Raw genomic sequence first — 20,997 nt, 5'->3', positions numbered from 1 at the left:
TTAAGAACAACACTCTCTACAACTGACTAGATTCAACCAAGAAACAATAAAAGAAAATTCATACTTCATGTTATTTTAAAGTTCATTTTTTCAAGATTTTTTCTCTTAAAAAATCAATTAGTGAATATGCTTATTTTGATAAGAAAAATAAAAGTAATTTCAATGGAACATATTCTCATTTCTTTCCAGTCTGTCCTAGATCTGCTTTCTAAAATTTAAATAAGAACAGGTGAGACTCTGGCATGTCTTAAATTTCTGACATACTGGGTATCTAAAAGTTAAACCAGTTATCTTGATCTCTGTAGAAGTATTAAACACTGAAAACAGTGAAGTTTTCTTTCTTTAAAAATAAAAGATATGTGTCATGTTAAATAATTATATAGTATTTTTAAAACTTAGTGGGGAAAATGACATTTTTCACCAAGCACAGTTAAAGTTATTAACTGCACGGTAACTGCACAGTAACTGCAGGAGGGGCAGGAGGGGAGCTGCAGCAAAATCAGAAGTACATCCAACTTGGCTGGTCTTGGGAGAGTCAGATCTAGTGATCTTTAATAGAAAGCATGAGCTACAATGCTGCCAGTTATAAATCAGTAAAAATGAATTATTAAATTGGTCTGCTTATATCCTATTACAGACTTCTTATGAATACTTGATTTTATTTTGAATAATTGACAAGAGTTGACAGGAAAGGACAGGTTTAATGACCACCAAATTAAGATCAACTCGTGTATGTGTCACATTGGAGAGCCACATCACGGGGTGATGAAGTAACTGAAGGACCCTGAGAGATGCCGAGTCTGTCATAGTATAACAAGTCACCCCTCAGCATTAGCAGGTGGCCTGCACCAGCTCACAGATCCAGCAGGTCTGAAAGAAATGGGCCACAGTACATGCCCAACAAAAGAGAAATAGACATTGACTTCACATTTCTAATACCAGATCGTTGGTCATTAAACTTAATTTTTAAATCATTTATATGACTTAATGACTCTGCATGAAATTTTTAAGCTGGTGGAAAGATGAATAGCACTACAGAGATAATGCAGATGAGGAGAGTGTCATTTACTTACCCTCGTCCAACTAACAAGTGATAGCTGGGGTACTATAATATGTCCCAAACATTTCAATTATAATGTCATCACTTAGGACACAAATGAAAAAGATATTGGCATTTATAAGAGATTGATGAAAATTAGTTTTAAAGCATTAATTTCTCTTAATACCACTAAAAGACTGTGTGCGCCCAGGAGATATTTGATCTGAATTAAGAAACTGATGAAGCAATTGATTGATTGGAATTTAAGCCATCAGTCACCAGATCCATCAACAGTTTCATTTACATTCCAAACAATCCACTCACAACTCAATGGAATACTCCGTATTAATACACAGTCAATGTGATGCCATGAACAGACTCACCAAACTGTATTGACAAGCACCCAGCTGCTATTGTCCAAGCTTGAACACACTGTTATATCTAGGACCTCTGTATTGACCAAGGTTTAGAGACTTTTATTACAGTAAATAATATACAAGTTTTTTTTCTGTTTGTTAGTGCATTACAGTCATACATAAGAACAGGGTTCATTTTGACATATTCGAAAATGCATATGACATAATTACATACATTTCAATCCCCAGTACTTCCCATTTCCCTCCCATTCTTCCTCCCTTGATCCCCTTCCTCTTTTCTACTGGTCTTCCTTCTATTTATGTATTGCTTTTTAAGCACTGCATTACAGCTAAATGTAAAAGTGGAACTGCAACATATTCATACATGCACATAGCATGATTTGGTCAATTTCATTCTGCAGTCCCTTCCGTTTCCCATTCCTCCTCCCTTCTTCTCAATCCCCTCCCTCTACTCCACTGTTCTCCCTTCTGTTTTCATGAGATTCTTTTTTTTTCTTTTTAAATACTCTATTTCTTTCTAGTTTCTGTAGGCAAGAGAAAACATTTGACTCTTGATTTTCTGAGTCTGGCTTATTTCACTTAGTATGACATTCTCCATTTCAGCCATTTACCAGTAAATGACATAATTTCATTCTTCTTTATGGTCGAGTAAAACTCCATTGTATATATATATCACATTTTCTTTATCTATTTGTCTGCTGACAGGCATTTGGGATGGTTCCACTTGGCAACCGTGAATTGTGCTGCTATAAAAATTGGTATGCATGTATCACTATAGTACACTGATTTTTTAGCTCTTCTGGAAAAAAAGACAAGGAATGGGACATATACTGCTTTCCAAAGTGGTTGTACTAATCTGCCATCATGCTCAACCTAAGTGAAGAGATATGGCATTGGAGGACACAGAAGGAGTTATCAGTCCGAGGGCCCCAATGCTCCCAGTACAGCTGAGGGTGGAGTCATAGGCTGAGAGTGAAAGCGCAGGTGGTGAAGGTAAACAGGAGCAGTGCCACAAAAGTCTGAGAAAGCTGCTTTCAGGATGATGTGTATGCTGGCAGGAAGAGTGTCCTGTGGTTCAGAGCCATGTGTCTCCTCTGCCACCAGATGTGAGAGAGGAAGAACCTGAGGGCCAGGCAAGCAGGGTAATGCAGGGTAATGGGGCAAAGAGAGTGTGTAGAGATAGCAGCAGTAGTTTCACAGGAAGGTGCATTTGTTAAGATGGTTTCAAGGTACACTTTAAATGAGTGCACCTTATTGTACATAAATTTTCCTGAATGAAGCTAATTGCTTTTAAGGAGCAAAGAGTAAAATAATGGAAGAAAAATCAAGATGCAACTATACACTGTCTACAAGAGACACACTTTGGGTTCAAAGATACAGTAGGTTAAATGTAAGACAACAGGAAACTATGTAACAGTAAGAAATAAAGAGCTGGAGTCACCAAGCACACATTATAATGATCAAAGGGCCAATCCATCCAACAACCCAAACAGCAGTCTCAAATTCAATAAATAAAAACTAACGGAACTGAAGGAGAAATAGATACAGCAGCAAAAATAGCTGTAAACTACATCACTTCATTTTCCACAATGGACAGGACAATTGTATAGAAGACAATTAAGATGTGAACAATGCTGCAGACCAACCAGAACTAACAAACATCCACCCACAGGACATGCCACACCACAGTCACAAAACACAGAACCTACTCCAGAGCACAGGGGTCACCTGAGGATACACCGTGCACTAGAACAGAGCACAGATCTGGGTGAATCTGCCTGAGACCACCAAGTGTGATCTCCAACCACAACAGAATGAAACCAGAAATCAGTGATGGTAGGAAATTTGGAAAAATCCATGAATACATGGAAACTAGACATCTTCATCATCAAACAATGGGTCAAGGAAGAAATCACAAGGAAAATTAGAAAATATTATTGAGAGCATGAAAATCAAAACACAACACACCAAACCTTATGGGATGAAGCAACAACAGCACTTGGGTGGAAATGTAGTTTTAAGTAGCTATATAAAAAAGACCTCATCTGACTTTCCACCTTAAGAAACCGGAAACACAAAAGTAAACAGAACCCAAAACACATGGAAGGGAGTAGTAAAGACCAAGACCAGTAACTGAAATAAGAAACAGAGAGCAATTGTAAAAAATTATTAAAAGCCAAAGTTAGCTCTTTGGAAAGATCAACAAAACTGACAAACCTTTAGCTGAAGTGACCATGAAAAAGAGAAGCATCAAATTACTAAAATCAAGAACAAAGGACATCACTACCATTACTGTGGAAATAAAAAGTATTATAAGGGAATACCAAGAATAACAGTATGCCAACAAATTAGGTGGATACAATGTGCAAATTCCTAAAAAGGCATAAACTGCCAAAACTGACTCAAGAAGAAACAATCTGAAAAGTCTTCTAACAAGGAAAGAAACTGAATTAGTAATGTTAAAAAAAAAAAAAAAAAAAAAAAAACAACTCAAAATCTAGTCCCAGATGACTTCATGGGTGAATTCTATCAAACATTAAAGAAGAACCCAATATAATTTTTCATAAACTTCCAAAAAAGTTGAAGTGGAAAGAACAATTGCTAACTCACTCAAAGGCCAGTACTATACTACCATGACAAGGAAAAACAAAACAAAAAAAGGCCCACAGCTCAATATATCCTGTATGAACACAGAGGCAGAAATCCTTAATAAAACACTAGCAATCAAAATTCCAGCAGCTCAGGCTTATACGCCAGGAGTGAGAGTATCTGTCCTGGAATGTGTGCACAGCCAAGGAGATGGACCTCCCAGGGGCCTGACCAACAGAGCTCCCTCACTACCTGGCAGTCTGCCCTAGGCAACAGAGCACTGCCACAGAATACACCAGGATGAAGGAAGCCTACCACTGCGCTGATGCAACACAAGGGGGCATCACTGCACAACAGGGAATGACCAGAAATACCTGGAAAAGGAGCACTTACATTCCAGTGCTACCCAATGATGGTTTCAAAATACCAGAGTTTTTTTTTTTTTTTTTTTTTTTTTTTGGCAATCAAAAACACAGTCATTCAGGAAGTCATGCTGAGGAAAGCTCTGCGCCTCCAACCAGCAGTTTCCCAGGATGCCTTGGAGAGTTAGTAAGGGAAGAGCAGGTAGACACAGCAAAGCATAGGCAGGATGTTCAGCTCCTACTCTTTGGGACAGAGCCAAGAGGCATGGCTCCAGCTCAATGGGCAGGATATAGGGAGCCCAGCCACGTTTCCAAGAGGTGGACAGCAGCTCACCAGTGTCTGCCCCAGTTAGGAACATAAGGACTCACATTAAATGACACACAATCAAGTGAAGAACCAAGTCCACAGGTCACTTGATTCTAGGGATAACTCCTTGGCTGATGACAGCCTCCTCTGACAAGGTGAACAACCACCAACTACAGCTGGCAAAAAAAAAAAAAAAAAAAAAAAAAAGTCTGCCCTTTCTCAAGACTTGAAATGTTCCTTTTTAAAGTATACTTATAAATGGAAACAAAATTAAATTAGCAACTCTGAAATCTAGGTCACTCCTTTCCAAGGTATTCACACTAGAAATAATACATATGCTGAGCACATGAACAAATGACAATATGCTGAGCTTCCCACAAAATCATGGTTCATGTGCTTGACAAGTCTGAGAAATGAGCAGAATGGAGCTCTGGACACTCATTGACTGACCACCCTGTCCATGAAGTTGCCCCTAGAGCCAGGTCACACCGTGAGGAACAGACCAGAAACTCAGATGGAGAGTTCCAGATTTCCAACATGGCCTCTCCAGTTGACCACGAGGCTTCCCTCACCTTGACCTTTCCACTTTCTTACTTATTCAAAGTTCAGGCCACCTAAGTGTTGTTTCTCCTGTGAAGCACAAAGCAGCTCAGGTAGGCAGCACTCTCACACAACCCTGACCGCTCCTGTCACCACTACAGGACCTACACGATAGAATCACTACTAATGGTGGTTGTACGTGCTTTTACAGACAGAGACCACGACTGGTTTTTGTTTCCTCTCGTACAGAACAACTAATGCCTGGAATGAAATAAGCTGTAAATAACTGTTTGCTGAATCAATGAATAAAACTGCAAACACAAAATAGCAAATGACATTTAATTAATTATATCTGAATATAAAAGGAAGGGAAAACTAATTAGATACACAGGTTGTGACAGGAGTACTTAAGTCGCCTTTGTAAATATCAACAACTAAAAATTATTGGAAACTAATAAATTCAAAATGTTATCAGGGAAATTTTTATAGGCATAAAGTTAACTTTTTCTCTTAAAATAACAAACTGCCAAAATACCAAATCAACAACAATGCAAAAAATAAAAATACCTGCTTTTTCTGAAGTCCTAAGAAATACCATGTCTGACGGAATTCTTTGATTCTGCAAAGAGTAATAAAAAATATTAATTACCTATGTGCAGGCTTATAAATCACATCGTTCCATTCCAAAGTAAAACAGCTAACGACAATAAAGCCATAATTAAAATCAGGTTGAAATAATATGTATAATGTAAACATCAAAAATATTTCAATTCATATTTTAATTGAACCTCTAAGATCTTTTACCATCAACCAGAGATCTAAATGGCATTTAGTGATGAGTCACAAAATGCTTTGTCTGAAGTGTTGAATACTGCCATTTTCATAGCTTCTGTTGTACCCTCACACACACACAACACAATAGCTACTGCCTTATATAAATTCATCCTCCCTACTAGACAAAAAGGTCCTACAGAGTGAGGACAGTGACTGTCCAATGTCCAACACAAAACAGCATATCAATAAATACAGCAAATGAATAAATGTGTAACTAAGCAAACAGTCTCAAAATTAGAGAAGGCTCCTTCATGAGACAGAAAAGATGGCACATACTGTATGGCATATAAAAACTTTAACAAGTCACAATGCACACATTTAAATATCTTATCATTTTATCAATTGGAAAACTTAATGGAAAAATCAAGCTAAAAAATAAATATGTACTTAATATTTCACATAATTTTCTAAATTATATATACTTTTACATGTGATAAAGAAATGGCTTAGTCAATAAGTAGTAAAAACAAATAAAAGTTACTGAGGCTGAAAAAGGATATGCTGGATAGAGCTATTTCTTTCTAAAAGTAGCATGACCAGTAAAGCTCTAAAGTTCAAGAAATAAATCAGAGTAGAAATCAGAAAATACTTTTAACTGAAAGATAATAAAAACTTGACAAGAAAGTGAGTACAAGAGCCAAAGTCAGAAAGACATCAAGAGCAACATCACATAAATCAATGCATACAAAAGAACAGAAAAAAGGTTTGACACCAGCAATTTAAGAACTTGAAAGCAGGAAAAAACAGCCAATGAATCCCCCAAAAAACCACATAGATATAAGTGTGTGTTAGGGCAGAACTTAAGGACACAGAGAAAAAGATGTGCTGCTAAGGTCTGGATCAAAATGTCCCCCAGAGCTCAGGTGTTAAAGATTGGTCCCCAGCAGGTGGTGCTGCTGGGAGGTGGCGGACACTTCAGAGGTGGGACCTCCTTCAAGGAAGCAGGTCCCTGGGGCAAGCCCTTGAAGGTTTCCCACCCCTTCCTCTACTGGCAGGTGTGTTCTCTTCCTTTTTCTGTCTGCTCCCGGGCCATCATGAGGTAAGCAGTTTTGCCCCACCAAAAGCTCCCTGCATGCTGTTCTGCCTCACTTCAAGCCTGTAGCATGGGTCCAGGCAACTATGGGCTGAAATCTCTAAAACCATGAAACAAAACAAATCTTTCCTTCTTGGTTTTTCTTAGATATTTTGTCAAAGCGATGGAAAGCTAACACACAAATTAGATACATAGACATAAACCACTAACAAACATCAAGAAAGTACATATTTTTAAGCATGTCCCTTTCAGTAAGAAAAAAAAATTAGAATAAACTACTAAAAGATGCATAAGGCCTCTATATGAAAAATACAAAACATTACTAAAGAAATTAAAACTTAAATAAGATGTATCCTGCTCAGAAATTGTAATGTACAGTCTTGCAAAGATGTCATATGCCCATAAATTTAAAAATATAATCAACATATATATACAATCAAATTCTTAGTTGCACCCCCTCCCCCCCACATTTTGTGGGAACTGATAAGGGTTTCCCTCAGCTATACAGGGAGAAGCTAAGGTCAAGAATATCTAAGAAAAGGGCTGGAGTTGTAGCTCAGTGATAGAGCACTTGCCTAGCATGTGTAAGGCACTGGGTTCAAGTCTCAGCACTGCATATAAATAAATTAAAATAAAGGTCACTGACAACTAAAAAAAATTAAAAAAAAAAAAAAGAACAGCCAAGAAAAGAGTGAGGACTGACTCTACAATCTAATGACTCTAGAAATAAAACTGGACCAATTAAGATAAGATAGCATTACAGCAAGATAGGTAATTATGCCAGTGCACAACTAGGAAAGCCAGAAGTGAGCACAAATAACTAGATATATAGGATGGAACTACAGACCAATGGAGAAACAATGGTCTTTCCAATAAACAGTGTTGAGAAAACTGGACTCCCAAAGGAGAGGAGCAGGAATGATACCTGACCTCTATGCCACACTGTAATTCTAAATGTGAAAGTAGAAACAACAAAATCTCTTAAAGATAAAACAGAACTTATTTTCTTTCTCTCCTTAATTGTCTTGTCACTCATCAAATATTTCAGTAAGTATTTCATCATGGCATTTTTGTAGGAAATATTTATAATTTTTTTGTACTGGGAAATGAACCCACTCTTCCACTGAGCTACATTCCCAGCCCCTTTATTATTTTATGTTAAGACAAGGTCTTGCTAAGTTGCCCAGGTTGCCCCTGAACTTGTGATTCTCCTGCCTTAGCTTCCCGAGGCACTAGGATTACAGTATGAGCCCACCACCACCAAAACATGCTAAAAAAAAGAACTAACTGCAAATAAGATTAATGAAGTATAATTCATTAAAATTAAGAATTTCTGCTCAACCATGCCCACCAGGAAGTAAGAAAGATATGTATAGCACACGTAACAGTACTGATCCACAATACATAAAGGTTTACAAACTGACCGGAAAGAAGGGCTAACTCAGGAGAAAAACAAAAACCCACAAGATATCATCAAGGCCTATTCACTAACACCAAACCTACAGAACCATGTGAAAAGGTGCCCAACTGACTAGACTTCAGAGGAATATACACTAAAGCCACAACTACAACATTCATAACAGAAGTGCTAAATTAAAACTGAAAATGTGAGTGCTGGCAAGCGTGAAGACACTGGTGATGAGAGCTTAAGTGGATATGCCACTTTGCACAAGCACTTGCATTTTCCACTACAGTGGAACATACTCATTCCCCGACACCCATTCCATTCCTAGGTATGTATGCAACAACCATGTGCATGTCAAAGACACAAGTAACTACCACTCCTAAGGTCAAACCTTAGAAGCAACCCAATATCCATCAACAGTGGAATGGATGAAGGGCACCTGTCCAAGCACATGCCCACCCCAGTTTTTTTTTTTTTTTTTTTTTTTTAAGTCCTGGGATTGAATCCAGGGGTGTTTACTGAGCCACATCCTCACCCTCCCCCCACCTTTTTTTTGAGACAGGGTCTCACCAAGTTACCTAGGGCCTTGCTAAATTGATGAGGCTGGCTTTGAACTTGTGATCCTCCTGCCTGAGCCCTCTAAACCAGTGGGATTATGGGCATGCGCCACCACACCTGGCCCCATTGCATTTTTGAAGCACCCTTGTCAAGAAATCAATTAATCAACCATAAATTTCAAGCTTTTTTCCTATCTTCTCAACTCCAAATACAGACTAGTTGTACACAGTGTAAGTCACTGGAACTTTGAAATGGAAAAGCATGAGTACACAAAATTTGTTCATCTTTCCTCAAAACTGTTTAAGCTGTTCTGGGCCCCTTACGTCTCCACAGAATTCTAGAGATCAGCATGTCAGTTTCTTCAAAGAAACTGAGGACAATATCAATCCATAAATCAATTTGGAAAGTCCTCATTTTAACAATATTAACATTTGTACCTATCAGCATGGGATACCTTCATTTACTTAGGTCTCCTTTAACACGTTTCAGAAATGTTTTGTAATTTTCAAACTACAAGAGTTCTTTTTTTAATAATTGTTCTTAAGCATTTTATTCTTTTTATGCTACTATAAATGGAATTTTTTCTTAATTTCACTTTCAGACCATTACTCTTCATTCTTTAAACCCATCTCATTTTCTGAGGCAGTCATAAATGAACTAGGTGATTTCAAGTTATTGGAGAGTATCTGTTTATTTTCCTCCCCCTTAAGACCATGACCAGTCTGAAAGGAGGGTCTTGTCTTTTGTTAGCAGGCTGGGCCATAGTGTCAGTGTACAACAGTGTGTCTGCCCACTCATCTGTTCAGAACATCAGGACGGTTTCCAATTAGGAGCTATCCTGGAAAATGGAGATATAAACATTCAAAACAGGATTCTGTATCAACATAAATTAATATTTCTCTGTGATAAAGGTACAGAAATTCAACTGTTGGTTATATGATCACAGCACATTTATTTTATTTTTGAGAATAAAACAATCAACTTTTTGGAGTAACTGTACCATTTGGCATTCCCACAAAAAATGCATGTGATCCACTTTCTTCTCACTGTTGCCAACATCTGGCAATGTCACCACCTGTTCATTTTAGTCATTCTCTTATATGTGTATTGATGCTTCACTGTTCTAATTTTCATTTCCTGGTGACTACTCATGTTGAATTTCATGTGCTTATTTTCTATCTGTAACTATTTGGCAAAATGTCTCTTTAAATTTTCTAACTTGAATTTTTTTACTGTTGAGTTTTGAGAGTCTTCATATATTCCAGACACTTTTGTCAGAGTGTGGTTGACAAGTTTTTCCTCCTGGTACATAGCTGGTGTGGTTTTTTTCCCCTGCCCCATTGTACTCGTATAATTTTTCAAATAGCACATTTTTAATTTTAATGAGATATAATTCATCAATTTTTTTCTTTTATGCATTCTAATTTTGATTCTGAGTATGTCCTATGTTTTTCCTAAAAGTATTACAGCTTGACATTTTGTACAAGATCAATGATCATTTTTAACCTATGGATGCTCCAGTCACATCAGTCAAAAAGGCGCCTCCTTTCCATTTTACTGCAGTGACTGGCACCTCTGTTAGAAGCACTGGGGTATGTCTTGGTGACCACTTCTGGGCTCTGCATGGGTCCTGTTCATGCTTGCTTCCACCCACACTCTGCTCATCAAGACGGCTCCGCAGCAGGCACTACATCTTTGTGGAGCTTACTTTAGCTGTTTGGAAATAACTTACCAATAAACAAACAAAAAACTTCCTGTGACTCTGATAGAAATTATACTGAGCCCATAGACCAATTCTTGGAAAACTGTATAATGTTGCAACCCAAAAACTTCATATGGCCATTCACTTAGGTCTCCTTCCATTGCTTGTGTCAATGTCCATTCATAGCATGCATGAGAGTTCACTTTCACAGGAGGGACTATAAACGTGTTAGATTTTTCATTTCCACATGCTCATCAACATTTCATAGCTATGTGGTTAGTGTTTTTGCAAGTTGATCTTATAACAGGGATATTTGTTATGTCTCCTTCCCAAGCTCTGTGTCCTCAATTTTCTTTCTTGCTTCACTCAGAGAGGAAAGCAGCCAGCTAAGAGTACTAAGAGCAAACATTCCTGTGTCCAAGTGCAGAATAGCTCTAGTCTTTAACACTCCACAAGATGTGCTACAGGGTTTGTAGATGTTTTCTAACTGAATAAGGCTACTGTCCTCTAATCCTACCTACAGAAGGCTTTTATACTGAATGGGTATTAAACTTAGTCAAATGTTTTCCCATCACCAACTGATAGGAACATGAGATTTTGCCTTGGTCTACTGATAGAGTGGATCACATTGGCTGACTCCAGAATGCAGGACTAGACTTACATTCAAGCAGTCACCTCTACTTGGTCATGTTGAGGAACTCTCTTTATATATTACTGACAGCAACTGGTAAATATTTTCTTAAAAATATTTCTGACTATTTTCATGAGGGGACATCTAGCACATAGCCTGTAATTCTCTCTGGGAGTTTTTTCTGGTGTACATATGAAGATAACCCTGACCTCATAAAATGAGCTGGGCAAATTTCCAAGCTATTGTGTAAAACTGATGGTTCTCCTTTGAAGATTTCAAGGAATTCTCCAGTGAAACTATATAGACCTGTCTGACTGTTGCTCCTCAGATCTTTTACATTACTAATGCAACTTCTTACTGACTTTTTTCCCCATTATGATGATGGATATTTTCTTGCACACTACCACCCACACCCTCTCATTTGTTCTCCACATTTTGATTGGACGGGAAGAGACATTCTTATCAGTGGCATAGAGCTCAATCATGTTTTCCATTCACTCTGCCTTTCACTTTACTGGTATGTTCACAACACTGACAATAAAAGTAATTTATTAACAAATAGAATGCAAGTCTACATTGTTTATTTGTCTTCTACAATTTTCTCCATTTTTCATCTCTCCCTTTTTGTGTATACTCTGAGTCCTTGTTGGACAATCTTAGGTTAATTATAGCACTGCAGAGTATATTTCTTCATATACTTTTTGTCATGTTTCTTCTGGGCATGACAATACATGTTAACAGTGCTTATTTATCAAATTGTATTACCTAAGAAAAATAAGAGAGTAAGTGGCTGTTCCCAGATGAAGGAAAAACAACACACTCTTCCCCCAAAAGCTAGTTCTGATCAAGGCTTAAAGGGCACTTACAGCAGGGTCCATTTAGTCTGTTCTAGTCCTGTAGCCAAGGAGACACACCACACCCATGGGCCACAGAGCCTTTGCAAAGGCTGCACTTGCCACCTGCCCCTTCCAGAGGCTCCTGGTTCTACACAAGTTCCTTACTTGATATGTGCTGGAGAAGCAACATTTTAGCAAACAGGTTTACCCCAAGTTTTAGATACACTCTGTTAAGCTAGGAGACAACTTGGCATTTCTTTCTTTCCCATAAAATAACATAACCTTCAGTTGGAATGAATTACTATTTAAATAAATACTTGGAGAGCCTTCATTTTATTTAATATTATATTAAAGTTTAGAATAATCTACAGCACTGTAATATTCTGCAAGTATCCACTGATACAGCTGCTATTAAATCATACTTTTTTTTTAGCAAAAGATTGCTTCTTTGGAAAAAAAAAATGAAAAGCAATGAACTCTTACAAATAGTATTTTTAACAAGTAAAGTCCTTAACATTGGGTCTAAATTAGAAAAGCTACAATTCACGGTTTTCTACCTGAGACACACATCAATAATAGCTTATTCAATATGTCAAAAGAGTTCTGGAGCTGAGGACAATTCTGTTGCTCAACGCCACTCTCAGAATGACATGGAATACAGAGAGAAAATAGTTGCATATTCTAAAAAGACACATAAGGAAGTAGGCTCCATGATTGATAAACGGACTCCTTCATTTTGCCCTGGAGTACCTGCATTACATCAGGCCATTGGGTTAAAAGACAAACAGAAAACAGTATTTGAAAGCCCTAAGACAAGTAACAAGAAGTAACAAACAGTAAAGGGAACTCACTCCCTTACTTAAATCCTTACATGAATTTATCAGGTTGGGAAAAGATATAATATTTAACGTAGGACAAGAAGCTCTTCCATATTGCCAACAACCTTTCGCAAATTACCCTAATAACCCTCAAAAATATCAACTCTACACTTGAAACATAAAATAGCCTTTTCAGGCTTACCTAAAATAGCCTCCTTCCCTTTTTCATTTATTACACCATATTTAAAATATAACCGGAGGCTCTGTGATACAGCACATGCTTATAGCATGTACAAGGCTGGTTCAAGGCCCAGCACCAAAAAGTAAAGTATAACAGAAGGTAATCAAATAACATTAATCATCAATATAGTAAATATACAGCCTATGCCAAAGGGAGGGGGAAACTAGCAAAAATTATATGACTAACATGCTGAGTAATCTCTCTAGTCAGAATCTATCCTATAGAAATGTACAATGTATCGGATGGTCACCACTACATTCTATAATAGCAAAAGAAAGAGGGAAGCTTTCTAAAAACTGTAATGGATAAAAGGCCAGTAACTGACAATATCCACACATCTGAAACTAGGCAAATGAATGACAATGTTTGCTTTTACCCCATCTTGTAAAAATGAAATCACAAAGCCAGCCACAATCTGTGCATAGAATCATAAAAAAAGCACTTTAGTGGGAGGAGGCAGAGACCCTCTGCTGGGTCTGCCCATGTGTGCTCAGCTGACCCCAAAGTCTCAGACTACTCCATGGGAGGCCTGATGGGAAAGTGTCCTACAGAGTTATTAAAAAGGTGGCCTTGAGCCTTAAAATAAGTTACCAGGGATGTTAAAGGAGACATTACACATCAAGTATGGTCCCCTCTAGAGGGGATGATGCCCCAAGCACAAACGTGCCAGGATGAGGCAAGGGCAACCCCTGGGCCCTCACTCCCTCTCCAGACCATCAGCCACCCTGACGATCTCCATCCCTCATCTCTGCAGGGTTTTCATGACTTCTTCCTTCAGTTAGCTAGCCTTTTTCTTTTCTAGTGCTCTTTTACTTCCATTCAGCTCTCCCTCTTTAAATTTTTAAACCATAAGAACCATATTCAATAATTACAGACAATATAGCTATCTATACAAGAAGTTCCAAAAACTGAAATAAGAGTATTATTAACAAGTTCTAATGTGATTGAGATAAAATGAAATAATTCTGATAATGCATCATTAACAACATATCTTATTTCAGTCACGATATGACGTTACCTACATACATTAAAATACACTTTAGGAAAACAGAATGTACAAGCATCTAGATTTTTGTTCAAGCACATCAAAACTTACGTAAGGACATTAGGATTTAAAACATCTGTCTCAATTTCATTCAGGTTCAAAAGTTACATGTGATAAAGCTAAATGTTAATGACTGGCATATACACAGATCTAAAATATATTAAAATGCATCAACCTTTTCCACTATGATGAGGTCTCCAACTTGTATGTCTGAACTCTTAACTTGCACTTTACCTTAAAAAGAAGAAGAAGTACAATCAACTCAAGGAAACAATGGCACACCAGAGATCAAAGTTGAATTGACAGATATTTAAAAATAACTCTAGGGCAAAATCAATCAATGAAATAAACCAAAACACCAGGAATTTGTCTATATTCAACTTGTACTTTCAAAACATTTCAGATAGACACTGTCACTCACAATTAATTTCACTCACAAATAATTATCCCACAATTAAAAGAAAAACAAGGCAAGAATTTCCTCATGGTCATTGGGAAAGGGATTCCTTTTGGAAGGTTGTTCCTGCACTCAGTCAATTTTTCAGTTTTCAGTGAAGTTGCCAGTGATGAAAAACACTACTCAATAAAATAATGTGACAATGAAAGCTGAAAAACATGGAGATTACAAAAATCCTTATATTAATATCATAAATGACACTGGCACAAATCTCACAGGAAAAAGAAATAAAGCAAATACTATATAAAACCATCCTCTACTTATAGCTTGAACAGCACAGGACAGAACTGAGAAGAATGTCTGTCTTAATTATCACAAGCTTAGTCACTTCAAGCTTCTTTCTTGCTCTCAGGACTGTTTTACCGTCAAGCACCTGACACTGAAGATGCCCACTGACCCCAGGCCCTTAGCATACTCCACAGAACTCTGTCATTTTCAACTTCACTTCCTTTCCTGGCTACACACACCATTCTTCCTTCCTTCTCCCTATTTACATTCTTTGCAATAGACACGTTAAAAAATGAGAGAAACACCTAGGGGTGATAAATATAATAAATACATTTGAAATACTTTGAAACAGAAAACATGCTTTTTATTCCTTAATTAAGATCTTAAATTCCCAAGAAACGTTTATTATTCTGTTACACGGTGACAGACATATATTTGATAGCCATTTGTTATGGTTTGGATGTGAGGTATCCCAAAGCTCACATGAGAGACAATGAAGGAAGGTTCAGAGGAGAAATGATTGGGTTGTCAGTCTTAACACAATCAGTGAATTAATAGGTATTAATTAATTGAATTAATTGAATTAAATTAATTGTTAGAATTAATTGAACTGGCAGAGTGTGGTTGGAAGGGTGGAAACTGGGGTGTGGTTTTGGGGTATATATTTTGTATTTGGAGAGTGGAGTCTCTCTCCGCTTCCCTATGATGTGAGCTGCTTCCGTCTGCCAAACTCTTCCACCATGATGTCCTGCCTCACATCGAGACCTAAGGAATGGAGGTGGCCTTCTATGAACTAAGACCTCTGAAACCGTGAACTCTCAAACTCTTCCTCCTCTACAGTTGTGCTGGTCAGGTCATTTAGTCACAGCAGCAAAAAAGCTGACTAAAATACCTTTGATGTTTACATTATTACACAGTGACTGCTACTCATTTCTATGGAACTCCCTTGTGATTTTTCTTAAGGAAAAATTTCAGGGCAAAGGACAGCATCAAAATGTTAACATTACACTATGAACAACATATTAGAATACTAAGCCAGGCACACTGGCGTGAACCTGCAGCCCCAGCTACTTGGGAGGCCGAGGCAGGAGTTCAGGACCAGCCTAGGCAACACAGCAAGATCCTATCTCAAAAAAAGAAAATATCAGGTTAAGTATTGTCCACTCACAAAACAGTACGGCCATCTGCTCCACGTCTGCTCAGCTATAGCATTCATTCCTAAATGCTGAGGACAGTCAAGCTAAATAGGTACTAACTTCTTGAATACAGTCAACCTACATTCAGGGGACTATGTCCATTTCCTTCAGTGTCTCTACCACTACCTGAACTCAGTAACTTCTAGTCCTTGGCCAGGGAACTTTCAGGGCACTGAACAGAAGAACCAGGGGAAAGACCCACCTGCTCTCCACAACCTGCCTGCTGGTGAAGGCCAGGCAACACTTCTTTTTCTGCCTCATTCTAACAGCCATGCCTATGCTGCCAGTTTGATTTCTGGACAACCCTTGGTTAACCAAGCTGGTAGATGACACTGGCAACACACTAATGTTACAGGTGGGAGAAGGGAAACAAACTTTAACAACCTATGGCACATGTGAAAGACACAACTGGTCTACAGAACACGATACACTGTGCTTAGGAAATGTGCACTCAAGACTTAATTTCAGAGCACACTTATTAGAAAGAAGCTCTAATTATACAAAGATAACTCAATGTCAATGCTACCACTGAAGCTAATGACACTTTTTTCTTTGAAAAAATCCTACTCCATTTATTACAGGTAACACTCACGACATCATACATTACTGGTCTTTTATTTTTTAATGAAACAGGTAAGGGCTGAAGTTATAGCCCAGTGGTAAGAGCACTTGCCTACCATGTTTGAGACCATGGGTTCAACCACCAGCACTGCCAGAAAAAAAGGAAAAAGAGTTAATAGTGAATATTACCAAGTAAGGTAATAAATGTTCTCTGACACTGTGGTTCCAAAACCAAAAAGCTGAGGTTCTCTCCCAAGAAGGGAAGCTTTCATGTGATTTGTACCATGAAGGAAGCTGTATGGGCCCTTCCGCAGGAAGTCCTAAGCACAACACAAAACAGACCAGAATGCTGCTGCTTGTTTGTGTGGCCTGAATAAAAAGAATATGGCACCAAAAAGTGTCCATTTCTATGACTTCCCTAATTCAATCTGAATTCCAAATGATGTAATTTAAAAAACAGGATTAGGTTTATCCTCACCCTAAAACCTCCATTATTAGGTAATGCATTAGAAGATAATTCAGATGTGTATCATGGCATAGAAGTTCTTTACAAGTGACCACCACATTAACTTTTAGGCTATACCTGCTGTCTACATTCTTACTGCTCCTGCTCTATCTCACCAACTCAGCATCATGCAATGGTGTGCTTTCCCTTGCTTCCTCTTGCTGCCTGGGACATACACCCTGCATTTGCCCATCAAGATCCCCCCCTTTCAGACCACCTCAACCACACAACGAACATAAACTCCATGAATACACCGCTAAATGACATGTTTAAGATGCTGCAAATATTCAAGTATGAGCATCTACTAAATTTCAGATCCTGTGATTAGTTCAAAACATTAACTAAAATGAACTCTCATGGCACTGAATATGTTCTTTGGATATACACATCCAAAATTAAGGCTTTCAAAACCACAAAAGGAAAAGATAGTCAATCTACATAATTTGACTTGTTCATTATAGTTGTACATGATGGTGGAATATGTTGCTACATATTACTAAGTGTGCACAAAATAACAATTTGGTCAATAACCCTCCCTAACACTTCCTCCTTTCTCCCTTCTTCCCAGTCCCTGATTCCCCTTCCTTTGATCTACTGATCTGCCGTTGCTTTTCATGGGATCACCACTTACTTGTTTCCGTCTTCCTTGCTAGCTTTCACAAATGAGAGAAACACAGGAGTGCTGACCTCCTGAACTTTGCTTCCTTCACTTAACATGATGGTCTGGAGACCATCCTTTTTCTCGCAAATTACCTAATCCCACTTTTTGTTGTTGCTACATAAAATTTCAGTGGGTATACATATACACATTTTCTTTATCCATTCATCCAGTGATAGACACATAGTCTGGTTCTACAGTTGGGTTACTATGAATCATGCTGCTATAAACATGAGTATGCATGTACTGCTCTAGTATGCTGACTTTAATTCCTTAGGGTAAATACTGAGGAGTGGGATAGCTGGGTCATATGGTAGATTCACACGGATTCTTTTGAGGAACCAGATTTCCATAGTGGTGGTACTACTTTACAATCCCATGAAAAATGTAAAAATTTACAATCCTTTCTCTCCACATCCTCTTCCACATTTGTTATTATTTGTATTCTTGATGACTGCCATATGACGTGTGAGATGAATTCTGTGTAGTTTTGATTTGCATTTCCCTAATTGCTAATGATGCTGACCATTTTTTAATGTATTTGTTGGCCATTTGTGTTTAGTCTTTTGAGAACTGTTTAACTCACTTGTCCACTTATATTTTGGGTTTCTGGGTTATTTGGTGTTAACTTTTTTGAGTTCTTTATATATTATAGATATTACTCCTGTAAGAATAGCTAACCAAGATTTTTCTCCCATTCTTGATCTCTCTTCACTTTGATTTCTTTGCTGTGCAAGTTCCTAATCTGATGCATCCTATTTATTAATTCTTGGCATTATTTCCTGTGCTTTAGAGGTACTATTAAGAAAGTCATTGCCTATATGCTAAAGTTGCATACTTTCTGGCCTAATTTCTATGCCTTTGATTCATTTTGAGTTGATTTTTGTGCAGGGTGAGACATAAGAACCAAAATTTCATAACTATGCATATGGATAACCTGTTTTTCCAGCATCATTTGTTAAAGAGGCTGCTTTTTCTTCGATGTACAATTTTGGCGCCTTTGTCAGAGATCAGATGACTGTAAATGTGTGGGTTTGTGTTTTCTATGCTGTAGCATTGGTCTATGTGTCTGTTTTTATATCAATACAATGCAGTTTTTGCTACTATGGCTCTGTAGTTAACTTTTGAAGTCAGGTATTATGATACTTCAAGTATTGCTTTTTTTCTTGGTGTTTAGAATTGCTCTGGCTATTCTGGGTCTTTTATTCTTTCAAGTAAACCTTAGGACTCTTTTGTCTAGTTCACTGAAGAATGTCATTGGTATTCTGATGGGGATTGCAATGTATATTGCTTTCGGTGGTATGGCCATTTTCACAATGCTAATTTTGCCTATCCATGAACATGGGAGGTCTTTCCATTTTCTGAGGTTTTCTTCCATTTTTCTTCAGTTTTCTATAGTTTTCATGGTAGAGGTCTTTCACAACCTTGGTTAGATTTATTCCTAGGGTTAGAGGAGTGGGATGGGATTGTTTTCCTGATTTCTTTCTCTGTAGATGAGTGAACATCCTTATCCTTATCTTTTACCATATTTTTAAGGAAATTCTTTGTTTTTCCCTGTTTACTAGGAGGGTGGCTTTGGAGTTTTTGCATACGCCCTTTATTATGTTGAGGAAGATACCTTCTATCCATAGTTTCTTCACTGTTTTTATCATGAACAGGTACTGAATTTTGTCAAAGGGTTTCTTTGTATCTACTGAGATGACTAAGTGATTTTTGTCCTTAATTCTATTTACATGATGAATAACTTTTTTTTTTTTTTTTTTTTTTTTTTTTTTTTTGAGCGGTACTGGGGATCAAAACCAGGGCTTTGTGCTTGCAAGGCAAGCACTCTACCAACTGAGCTATCTCCCCAGCCCTTGAATTACATTTATTGACTTGCATGTTAAACCATCCTTGCATCTCAGGGATAAAACCAACTTGGTCATGATGTGGAATATTCCTAGAATGTTATTGAATAAAATTCACTAATATTTTATTAAATATTTTTGCATCTAAGTTCATCAGGGATATTGGTTTGTAGTTTTCTCTCCTTGAAATGTCCTTATCTGGTTTTGGTATGAGTAATGATTGATACTGGCTTCAGACAACGAAAATGTAAGTGCTCCATTTCCCTCTCATTCATGTAATAATTTGAGGAATACTGGCATTAGTTATTCATTAAGGTCTTTAGAATTCAGCTGAGAAGACATCTGGTCCTGGGTTATCATTTGTTGGAAGGCTTTTTATTCCTGCTTGTCTCATTACTAGCTATTGTTCTGTTTAAATCTTCTATTTTCTCATTTCAATTTTGGCAGGTCATACGTATTTAGAAATGTATTTGTTTCTTCTAGGTTTTGCAATTTATTGAAGTCTAAGTTTTCAAAATGGTCCCTAATTATCTACTAGGTTTCTGTGATGTCTGGGGTGATCTTTCCTTTCTCATTTCTAATTTTGTTAACTTAGGTCTTCTCTCTTTTTCTTTTGGTTAGTTTGGCTAAGGGCTTATCAATCTTGTTTATCTTTTCTGAGAACAAATTCTTTGTTTCATTGATCGTTTGCATTATTTTCTTCTCAATTTCATTGATTTTGGCTCTGATCTTAATCATTCCTTCCTCCTATTGGTTTTGGAATTGGTTTGTTCTTGTTGTTCAAGGGTCTTGAGGTGCATCATAAAGTTGTCTACTTGGTATCTGTCTGATTTTCTTATGGAGGCACTTATAGCTATAATCTTTCCTCTTAGAACTGGTTTTATAGTGTCTGAGTTTCTGGTATGTCTTAATCCCTACTCTCATTTGGCTCTGAGAATTTTTAAATTCTGCCCCTGATTTCTTCTATCACTCAATCATCATTCAAAAGTGTATTGTTCAATCTCCATGTGTTTACGTAGTTTTTGTCATTTTTTTTGGTGTCAATTTCTAATTTAAATTCATTATGATTCAGTAAGATGAAGAATTATACCAATTTTTATTTTTGATATTTGTTAAGAGTTATTTTATGGCCTAAAATATGGTCTATTTTAGAGAAAGTTTCAGAAGCCTCTAAGAAAGTCTATTTGGCTACTGGTGGATGAAATATTCTATTGATTTATATTATTCA

The 20,997-nt window shown here is 37.4% G+C and overlaps 1 protein-coding gene across 4 annotated transcripts in view; it reads right to left on the bottom strand.

Annotated features, from left to right (window-relative positions):
- Nucleotides 1–20,997, bottom strand: part of Atp9b (ATPase phospholipid transporting 9B (putative)) — a 254,531-nt gene that overhangs the window by 171,998 nt on the left and 61,536 nt on the right. For all 4 annotated transcript variants that reach the window (XM_047526605.1, XM_047526603.1, XM_047526604.1 and 1 more), the window contains 2 exons: nt 14,493–14,551; nt 5,782–5,833 (listed from right to left, as the gene is read on the bottom strand). In XM_047526605.1, the coding sequence (XP_047382561.1) occupies nt 5,782–5,833; nt 14,493–14,551 (111 nt within the window). The remainder of the gene's footprint in view (nt 1–5,781; nt 5,834–14,492; nt 14,552–20,997) is intronic.

Source organism: Sciurus carolinensis, chromosome 15, assembly GCF_902686445.1.
Source record: "Sciurus carolinensis chromosome 15, mSciCar1.2, whole genome shotgun sequence".
Lineage (NCBI taxonomy): Eukaryota > Metazoa > Chordata > Mammalia > Rodentia > Sciuridae > Sciurus > Sciurus carolinensis.
The sequence above is the reverse complement of the archived record's forward strand: the minus strand, read 5'-3'. Positions and strand labels throughout refer to the sequence as shown.